This window comes from Limulus polyphemus, unplaced genomic scaffold, assembly GCF_000517525.1.
Source record: "Limulus polyphemus unplaced genomic scaffold, Limulus_polyphemus-2.1.2 Scaffold6418, whole genome shotgun sequence".
In the NCBI taxonomy this organism is placed as follows: domain Eukaryota; kingdom Metazoa; phylum Arthropoda; class Merostomata; order Xiphosura; family Limulidae; genus Limulus; species Limulus polyphemus.
In genome coordinates, this window is record NW_013672028.1 from 24762 (window position 1) to 35576 (window position 10815).

General features: G+C 29.1%; 1 protein-coding gene across 1 annotated transcript in view; it reads left to right on the forward strand.

Moving 5' to 3' along the window:
• Positions 1 to 8600, forward strand: part of LOC106473701 (M-phase inducer phosphatase-like) — a 25872-nt gene extending 17272 nt beyond the window's left edge. Inside the window, exons 4-6 of the mRNA XM_022402106.1 lie at positions 3090 to 3223; positions 5824 to 5941; positions 8108 to 8600. Coding sequence (XP_022257814.1) covers positions 3090 to 3223; positions 5824 to 5941; positions 8108 to 8248 — 393 coding nt within the window. The 3' untranslated portion in view covers positions 8249 to 8600. The remainder of the gene's footprint in view (positions 1 to 3089; positions 3224 to 5823; positions 5942 to 8107) is intronic.
• Positions 8601 to 10815: the final 2215 nt, after the last annotated feature.

The following is a 10815-nucleotide window of genomic DNA, read 5'->3' on the forward strand; positions in this document are numbered from 1 at the left end:
GATACAACTGTGTAACCAACAGTGTAATATAAGTGAAATTATCACTAATTGTATTGTAACAACAGAGTAGAGAAGAATAATTTGTCTTGCCAATTGTGTTCTAAAGTAATTGAACAAACCTGTGTGGACTTTTGATAAAAAGAGACAATTATTTAAAGCTCTGGATACAACTGTGTAACCAACAGTGTAATATAAGTGAAATTATCACTAATTGTATTGTAACAACAGAGCAGAGGAGAATAATTTGTCTTGTCAGTTGTGTTCTAAAATAATTTAACCACCCTGTGTGGACTTTGATGAAAGGAGACAATTATTTAACCTTTTCACTGCAGCTGGGACATATATTTCAGCTGCATTAATATATATTTGCATTTGTATATATGTTTGACTTGTTTGATATATTATTTAAAAACAAGTGGACTGTGTGCTATTTGTTTATTGTTGAAATTTATCGTCAACAAATCACAGACGTCTATTGTAAAGAATCCGGCCCATCCATACAATAAAAACCTGACATAAGCTACTTTTGCTCGGGGCCATTACATTTTCACCTTGATTTGCACTGTAAGAATGATTTTAAACATATTCAGACATCTAGGACTCTGTAGATTTAGTAGAAACAACAATAAAGGTTCTTCAACTATTTCTTATGACTTTCGTTGGTTGAGATTTGATCAATCTTATCCAAGTCTGTCAATCTGAGACTGTGAAGGTGGTTACAGTGAGAAGAATAAAGTATCTAAATCTAACTATTCCTTCTGCTTCACAGTTTTCTTTTCCTTGTGTTTCTAATGTTTTTGGATGACCTTTCTTTCTGATTGCTTAAACTTCAACAGAAACCCCATTGTAACAGCATCCATAACGTTTGCATTTCAAGGAAATATAACACCTTCTAACCTTGCACTTGAACCTGAAACTAGGTAAACATGACTTTCTGAGGTTCTCACAGTATATATTGACTAGTTCAGCACTAAAAATAAACCTTCTGTATGAAATTTAATTTGCAAAAAGCAGTAGATTTTCACAAAAATCTTGACACAAATTTGGGGGGGGGGAGAAGAAATCATTCTGAAATTAATAGAGGTGAACTGATGAGTAGAAAACTTTTATTGTTCAAAAGCTCTAATATTAAATTATCACTGAAAAGCAATTTTAATGTTTTTTATCATTTGCTCGATATTGTAATGATCAAAACAACCACAACTTTTTGTATGATTAAATTCTGATTCTAGGATTAAATATTATCTTTGTTTTAACAGGTAATCAGGTTAAACTTGTTTGACTTCATATCACAAAAATGTACTAACTAAAGTTTATCAATAACTTCTGACCAAAGAAAGATACCTATATATATATATATCAGAAATAAAAACTAGCTCAGTAATCAATACAGCTATTTTAATATACCATTCTAGCTAGGTTTATAGAACGTCATAAAACAAGATTTACAATTTATAATACATTGATTCATTAGTTGGATACTCTTGATATTAGTGTTATTTTTTTTACTATGATCTCCATAATATCTTACGAGGTTCAGCCAGGTTAGGAAATTTAGGTTGATCCTAAATCCATTTGCTAAGCTAACAATTCAAAGTAATCCTCATTATAAAATAGATATCATAAAAAATATAAATATAAAACATTTTAACCAGTATTGTTAATGAAAGTAACATTAAATAATAGAATATAAATATTTTACAAAACACAAAAAAACAGTTGTTTACCTTATGTACTATCACTATTTCCCTGGGTAAATAAAATTTTATATAATCTACCCGAACAGTGTCTAGTAATCAATAAAAGCCCATTAAATGGCCTCAACAGTAACACTTTGGAATAGCTGAACATCTGAGATGAATTACTATGATATTGTTATGACAGCGGAAGTCACGTGACGATAGTAACACTTCATGAGCTTCTAGAAAATCCATGTCCCTTCGTGAAGCCTCGAGTGTTTACTAGATATGTGGTATTCTTGTATATAAGACCGCCAAGATGTGACGGCAACAGTGCAGTTGAATTGCAGACAGAGATAGAGACGGACAGTTGGGTTGAGCGCGTGTGTCGTTCGTTGTGAATTATAGCGTTTGTTTAAGATATACCGTGACCGTGGAAATTAAGTGAATTTCAAAGTTGTATTGAGAAAGAATAAACTAGTTTTATTTAAGAAAGGACTTGTGTCACTAAAGTTTCATCGGAAAGAAATTATACGGGAAATTAACTAACGACCAGAGATAGAGACGTAACAATATGTTTCTGTTTAAATATAGATCCAGGTAGCAGGACTGTACAGATGGTATTGTGAAAACTAATGAAGATGAAAAGTAATAAATAAATGACAAAATTGTTCAATAAATAATAAAAATATTCATTTAAATAATGAAATGTATGTAATAAAAAGAAAAATAATTTACTAAACATACAATAACATGTGTCTAACGCAACTAATCCAACTTTAACTAACCCTTTACAGAGTTGACAGCTGGAAGTAATAAAACATTTAAACCCTAAGAACTAACTGAAATGTATCAGTGATAATAATATATGAGAAATACAATAATTCTAATAAGACTTGAACATAGAAATAACAAAAATGATGAGTATAACAAAGTATTTATAAATGCTTATATAAGTAAACTAATGACATAATGTTATACCATAAAAGGTAATACTGCTTACATTAACTGTAGTGATAAGTTAACTCAACTGGAGTTCAACTAATGGCAATCACCAATGTTAAATTTGCTCCAATAACTAATTTCAGTTACAGTATTAGAATGTATTAGTTATACTGATATGGTGTATTCACTATATTAAGTTTTAATTAGCTTATCCTTATACAGTTATTATTTAGACAACCCTGTCAACTAGTGTGTTCTAAGTGGCACAGAGCAATTCAGAACATTTCAATTTAGTGCTAATTCAGTTTCATTTTATGCAGAGCTATCAACTAATGACTGTTTTAACTACTACTAACAAAAGTCAGATTGTTAGTTAATAGTCGTTTGCCTTTATCATAAGTAGATCTGTTAGCTAATAATTGTTTAAAGAAATTTGTTGATAAAACCAAACTTTCCTTTTCTTAGGGTGCAAAGAATATATACACTAAACCTGGAATTGTTCAGGAGTTTTTTTCTAATATAAAAAAGCCATCAAAAAAGAACTGCAGACACATAATTGTCTTTCATTGTGAATTTTCTTCCGAAAGAGGACCTGCCTTGTAAGTGTGAATCCTTTAATAGTTCATAGTCTACTATATGTACAAAAATATCAGTATCATTTAACATAAGCTCTTAATTCTCCTCCAGAAAGAGACTGATTTTATGATTATATAGTACTTATAGTTTGGAGGTTTAATATTATATGTGTGTTTTAAGATTGAGTATAAAGTTTCTTCTGACAGACAACCTTCCTGATAAGTACCCCATCACTGAAGTATACTACATCCACTTAATAAAGGTGTTCTAAGATCTAACATATAAACTTAGCTGATAATACCACTTGCATTACTTAGTTCTTAACCTTTAATATCAACTAAGTTTGTCAAATCCAGAAAATATCTATCTTTTAACCCTATCAAGACTGGTTTGGCACCTTTCAGGTGTCAGGTGTATACCTGCTTATCAAATTTCAATAATAATAATGCTAACTCTTTTTCAACAATTTTTAACTCAGAAATAATTTAGTGAAATTCTCAAAGAAGTATTTAAAAAATGTTCCAACTTTCATTGTTCTGACGTATTGCTTCTAAAAAATTTTCCAACTTTCATTGTTCTGACGTATTGCTTATAAAAAATGTTCCAACTTTCATCGTTCTGATAAGTATTGCTTATAAAAAATGTTCCAACTTTCATTGTTCTGACATATTGCTTATAAAAAATGTTTCAACTTTCATTGTTCTGACGTATTGCTTATAAAAAATGTTCCAACTTTCATTGTTCTGACAAATATTGCTTATAAAAAATGTTCCAACTTTCATTGTTCTCACGTATTGCTTATAAACAACAGTTTGTATTTATTTTTCTGCTCATCCCAAAATATAAATTTATATTTGTTAAAAAACTATGAAAATATAATGATTCATGTCATGTTTTTCACATGATATTCTTTTTCTATGAATGGTTTTAATACCCTTTCATGATGTTATAGTATATTTGGTGCCCCCAGTGAAGTTTCGTTACTCATGGTGGGCACAGCACAGATAACCCATCATGTAGCTTTGTACTTAACAAAAAAACAAGCACATGTGGTCTGTACAATTACTAATGAAGCTCAGCTTTGAAATAGCTTGAGTCAACAACTAAATACTATTAGATAGAGCAGATTATAATCTATCTTCCATAGAGTAAATAAGGTGGTTTTGAGTAGTAATTCTTGTTTCTTTAGATATTAGCTACCTGAAGCTCTTGTAGGGATAAAATAATCTAATGAGAAGTTTGAAATAGCTTGAGTCAACAACTAAATACTATTAGATAGAACAGATTATAATCTATCTTGCATAGAGTAAATAAGGTGGTTTTGAGTAGTAATTCTTGTTTCTTTAGATATTAGCTACCTGAAGCTCTTGTAGGGATAAAATAATCTAATGAGAAATTTAGGAATAAAACATAGATCTGGGAATTTGTATATTGTTTCTTATACATATTTTTTCACTTCTTAAAATGATTTCATGTTAAATTATATTTGTTCGAAAGCTACAGAGTATAGTAGGTGATGGCAATGTTCCAGTGTCTCAAATCCTTTTGTATTGACAGCTGTTGTTAAGTAAAATAACTTATTATCTAATGAAAATAAATTATATTAGATATAAATTTATTTTGACCAAGAATATTGTTACCAAAAATGATGATACCTGACAAAGGCATCAGTGACATAATTTTTAAAGATAAGGTTCTAGATCATCGATAAGTCTTTGTTATTTTTCATGATTTGTAGCCAGAAATGGAGACAACTGCAATTGGCAAAATAAAGGTATCAAAAGAAATAGTTGTTGATGAATACCATTCAAGTTGAAACTGGCTGGATATATACAACTGTGTTTTCTGATCAAAAATGTTTCAAAAAATAAAAGGAAGTATTTTTGTTTCAAAAGAGTGCCACACAACAAAGCTTTGGAAATTTCACAGCCGTAAAAAAATATCAAACTACTAAATCAAATTACATTAATTTTTTAGATACTATTTAGTAGTTTTTGCTAAGTTTCTTGCAACTTGGTTAAGGGAAGGAAAAATAAGGAGATACCAGCAAGAACTCTTCCAGTCTAGAAAGGGTTAAATACACACAGTTCAATGTCAAAATGTTTCATACAGAAACATTTCTCTTATATGAATTTTTGACGTCAAATATTAAAGAATGAAAATACACTTTTTGTATTACTGTTGATCTATACAGAATTATTTGAACCACTCGGAATACACTTTACCTTGATACGTTCACATGGAAGTGGTGACAAAGTTTACACAGACATTCAGATTGTTAATTCATTATCTTTAAATTTTACCTTCTACAAAAAAACACCAGATAGAAGTTAGAATTTATTCAGTCTTAACTCACATATTATGGTCTTAATATTTTACTATATGGGTCATGGTCATAGCTTGCATTATATTTTATGAAGTAAAACATATATATATTGTATCCTATAAAACTTATGTTCATCATGCTAATATTTGGTGAATTCTTATCAGATATGTTCACAACCATCATTTGACCTAATATCAAATGTTATTGTTGTGTGCAACTTCTTTAAAATTGTAAACTTTAAAAACTTCAAAATATTTCTAAAAGTGTTTATTTAATTAATTCTCTTAATTGGTTCAGGTACAAATTCCTAAGAGAAATGGACAGACAAGCCAATAAAGAGTGCTATCCTCAGTTATACCATCCAGAAATGTACATCCTTAATGGAGGTTACAAAGCTTTCTACGAGAAGCACTGGGTAAGATTTGGAAATTTCATAGCTCAAACATGGAATATCTGCATCATTATTGTAAATAGTTTTTGTAATATTGTTCCACAATCTTCTTTGATGAATGTGTTGTACTCGTTACCTTGCATGATTTTATATCTCTTTATGTAACCTAGTGGCATTTAGAAATATCTCATAAAACTAATACATATTTTCTCATGAAGATTTGTAATATTTTTCTCGAAATGAAATTCTTAAAAGTTCATAAAGTGCTTGATCTCATTGTAAATATTTAAGAAAATAATGTAGGATTATGGTAAAGAATGTGTGTTCTAAAAGTTAAAAAGGCAGTTTTAAATAATATTTGAACAAATAGTTTGCCTTTTAGGATAAGTAAATACACTTTCACGAACAAATTAGTATTATGTGAAATTGTTAATAAATTTTATAAGTGGTTTGTTTGGTATATCTTACTTCTGTTTGGGTGAGTTTGCTCTATCTGACAGTCAAAATTTCTGTGAAAATAAAACTATACATCCATTTTTACCAAGTCGCAAGACACTATCCTGTGCTTAGTGAGTAGGGATGGGCCAAGAAATAATAGGCTGCCACATTCAAGCAATTACTATATGATGCTTAGAAATAACTGCTAAAGTTGAGTTATAACCTTATTTGAGCACCTAATTGTCATTATCGAGAGTTTCACAGCTTGTATAACATATTATTCTGTTCTTCTACCATATGTATTTTTATAGGCAAATAATAAAAAGAAAAACTACTAGTTAGCAGTGAATTCAGTTTATATCCATGTTTCATAAGTAACAGTTTCATTTTTGGTTACTAGATGGAAGCACAAATTGTTCTTATACGACAACCGTTTGTTACTTTTCATTGCACAAACATATGTGCCAAAACAATTTCACTGAAAATATGTAAAGAAAGAAAGAATAATCTGAAATAATATTCAAAGTATCAAGGACATCAAGTATTTATGCAACTGACAAATCTATGTATATGTTATTGATGTCCGAGTTTAAACAAACCAATTTCTTAATTATCAAAATATTACATTATATATTGGTCTACTTTTATTCGCATTTTCAGTGAGGCTGAGCCTGGCAGCTGTGTATGTGTATATACGTGTGTATCATGGTCTGTATGATGTCTTCCCTATTATTGACATGATTCTAGCATGTAGTGGAGTCAATTGTATACACGTGCAGTGAGTTGGGGTGAAGTTGGAAGATGTGGGTTCTCTAAATATCCCCTTAACATCAGTTCAGGACTCTGGGGTACTTGCACCATCCTGGAGGAACCATTTCAGCTTCACTGGCCCCCAGTGTGATCCAAAATTAGAGAAACTGGCAAAGCTGATATGATATTAACAATATATATTACCATTAAATTATAAAAATATAACAAATGTTCACTTATCAACCTACTTCAAGGAAAGTGTTTAAAAAAAACAAGAGGAGAAACAAGTAATAAAAAAATGGCAAAAAGCAAGTATGATGTAGGGATGGCAATGCTGAAAAGTACAGGAAAAAGGTAAGGCTGAATATACAAAACCATACAAAAATCCCTACATAACTAGCCAATAAGTACTGCGTCAACCTTATTACTTATGATTATTAGCCACTGTAAGATTGTACAGCATTATTCAGTTTAAATGCTTTTATTCAAACCTGAATTCATGCAACTGACACAAGAATTCAACAATTAGTTCTAAATAAAAGTTTTTTCTTGGAAAGATTTCACTACTTATGTGTTGATACTTATCAGTTTTTGTGTATTCATCCCTACCTTGGTTCTATACTTTTTGGCATTGTCATCTCTACATCATACTTAATTTTTGCAAAAAACTTTTTATTATTTCTTGAAATTCATATCTTTGCAAGTCAAAAACCACAGTTTTGTACTTCTCTAAATGATTTCATGTATTAATTTTAAACTGTTTAACTAAAATAACAATACATTCTTATTTACTATAAAATATGTTTGATGTTAAATACAAAGTTTCAGTGCAGTAAGAATAATCTAAAAGTGATTTCTAAAGAGCATTTCATGTATCTTGAAGCTAAGAATTTGCTGACTCATTTATTTGTGTACAGAAAAAATAATTTTGCTTTAGGCCATATTTAGTACTGAAAAACAGTAGTATTAAAACTTCTTTTCATTGTGTATGTTTATTTTCAGGAGTTCTGTGAACCCCAGCAGTACAAACCCATGAAACATAAAGACCACAAACATGATCTCTGTCATTTTCGTGCCAAGTCTAAATCTTTGAACGAAGATTCTAAAACAAAAGTATCTGTTCCTTCAAGTTTGATATTTTAATGAAAACTATGATAATTGTACAGTTTTTGTTTATACAACTAATAACTATATACATGTATGTTTCTTTGTAATTTTATAAGATGGTTATTATTTACAATAATGATATTTTATGTTAAATATCAGTATTAATTCCATTGCAATTTGAGTTAAATGGGCTTTCTCTAACCCATGCATTAATGTTTCATAAATTGATCAACATTAAAGTACATTAACTTCATGTCAACTCAAGAAATATATTTTCAATACCACTATGTTTTAACATTATATTTACAAGATAGGTTTTAAGCCTACAAATGACAAATTGTTGGTTATTTTATTTATATTTTTACATCAATTTTTAGTTTTTTTTTATTTATTTGAAGCAGCTAATAAAAGTAAAACTGTATGTGTGTTTTCACAAGAACTTTACTCTTACAAAATTATTTCAGTATTAATTTTCTTTAATACTATTTAACATCAAATATGGAAAAGTAATAAAATACGTTTATTTGAAACAATACCAGATTCATATACTTTGCCATTAAAAGTATTAAAAACCTTATAGCATTTACAAAGAAATAATAATTTATCTTTATTTTTTTTCACAGTGCATTTTTATCAATTTATTATCAAAACTGTTAAATGTTTAAATAGACATAAATGTTTTCCTACCCAGATACCTTGTTCTTGTGTTTATATTTGATGTTTACAGTTACCAAAATTCATTTATTCATAAAATACAGGCTTCATACATCAATTTTTTACTGAGTATTTTTACGAAAGATTTATCTATAAATTTAAGAGTCAGAATCTGATTTTCATATAAGATTTAAAATATTTGTTACATCTTACAGTTTTTACATTTCATTTGCATGACCAATATGAATATCAAAAGATTTTCAGTAAAACTTTATATTACATCTGTTGTTTTCTCTACCCTAACACTGTATGGGCTTGGTCTATTTTACCAGTAAAACTTTATATTACATCTGTTGTTTTCTCTACCCTAACACTGTATGGGCTTGGTATATTTTACCAACCTTGCAAACAACACAAAAAAGTACGAAATAAATCTAATTTATCCTTTATTCTTTCTAGAATTACTGTAGATTGTAACAGAAAATTACAATTATTTCTTCTAAACAGCCTCAGACCTGTAACAGTTTACATTTGTTTTCATTTAATTTTATTGTTTCATTGCACTTTGAACCATTCTAACCCCAGCATATAATAACAGGATTGTGGAAAGTTTAAGGTGCACAAAATTTTAGGTTACATCATGCAATGTCTAACTATGTTCCTTGATAGAAAATTTCTTTTTTTTATTTACATTTCTTTATCTAAGCTAATAAGTTTTTAATTCTTACATTTTAATTACTTTTGTTAAAAAACATATACATTAACAATAGGAAATCAGATAGTCTTCATTAACCCTAAATTTTTGTCTCTAAGGAGATTGTCCAAAAAGTAATTCATGTAGCTTTCAAATGTGCATTTCCAAACATAAACAATAATTCAAACAGTAAAACAGAATGTCCCAAAACTAACTTATCTGGCTATCTAGCTGACCCATAAAAAGTTTCCAAAAATGTCTTTACTTACTGAAGCATCAACTTCAGTGTTCACTCTATAAAATTTGCCTGGGAAATGGTGCCTTTTATTGAAATAAATGAACATAAAAATGTAATAATCACCTAGTTCACAAAATGGTCTTTCTATTGATTTTAAACATATACCATTGACAAGTAAGTGTGAGTAAATAATTAATTTCAGAAGGATGAAGAGTTAGGAGGAACTTCTGTGTTGGATGTGACGAATTTATTGATATCTCAGAAAATAAGAAAGGTGGGAGGCTCTTATTTTAAATTCTGGCCTATAAATATCTATAGTTGTTGTATATAATTGGTTGAAATTCTGAAGCCCATGTAAGAGATGAAAGAAAATCTAAAATAGAGAATTCAGAGCAGAGAAGCATCACATGACAATAAGAATGAATACAGATAAATTATTTAAATATTTCCTTTTTAAATTAAGAAATCAAAACTTGTATGCTTTTACGTTACTGTTATCAGCATACATTGATAATAAAGTTGTTTAATTAAATTTTGAATGTAACTCTGGGAAAGTCATGACATGCACACTTTGACCTACACCTGTGCATGCAGATTTAACAAAATCTTCCTCTCTCCATATTCTAGGTGTCACATAATGTCTTTTAGTAATAACCAATTAGAATCACCAAAACTTTTTTTTTCTGTATTTGAATAGAGTTAAAATATTGTTTTTACTACTTTTTAGTGCCTAAACTTGGAACTAGGAATATTTTCCAAGAACTGGGCTACATATTACTAAGCAGCAATCTTTCTCAGAATCAGTTCTTGAAAAATACCTTCAGAATAGCAAGTCTATCAAAGGATCTAGACATTATGAAAAGGCATTATTTGAGATCTGGAATGTGAACAGATAAGTATTTTGAGAAAGAATGCCAATAAAGTGAAACTCATACTAACTTACATTCTATTTTTAAGTAAACTAAGCTGTAAATAAGAAAACAAAGAGCTCATAAAAAAGTACAAACTTTGTAAACA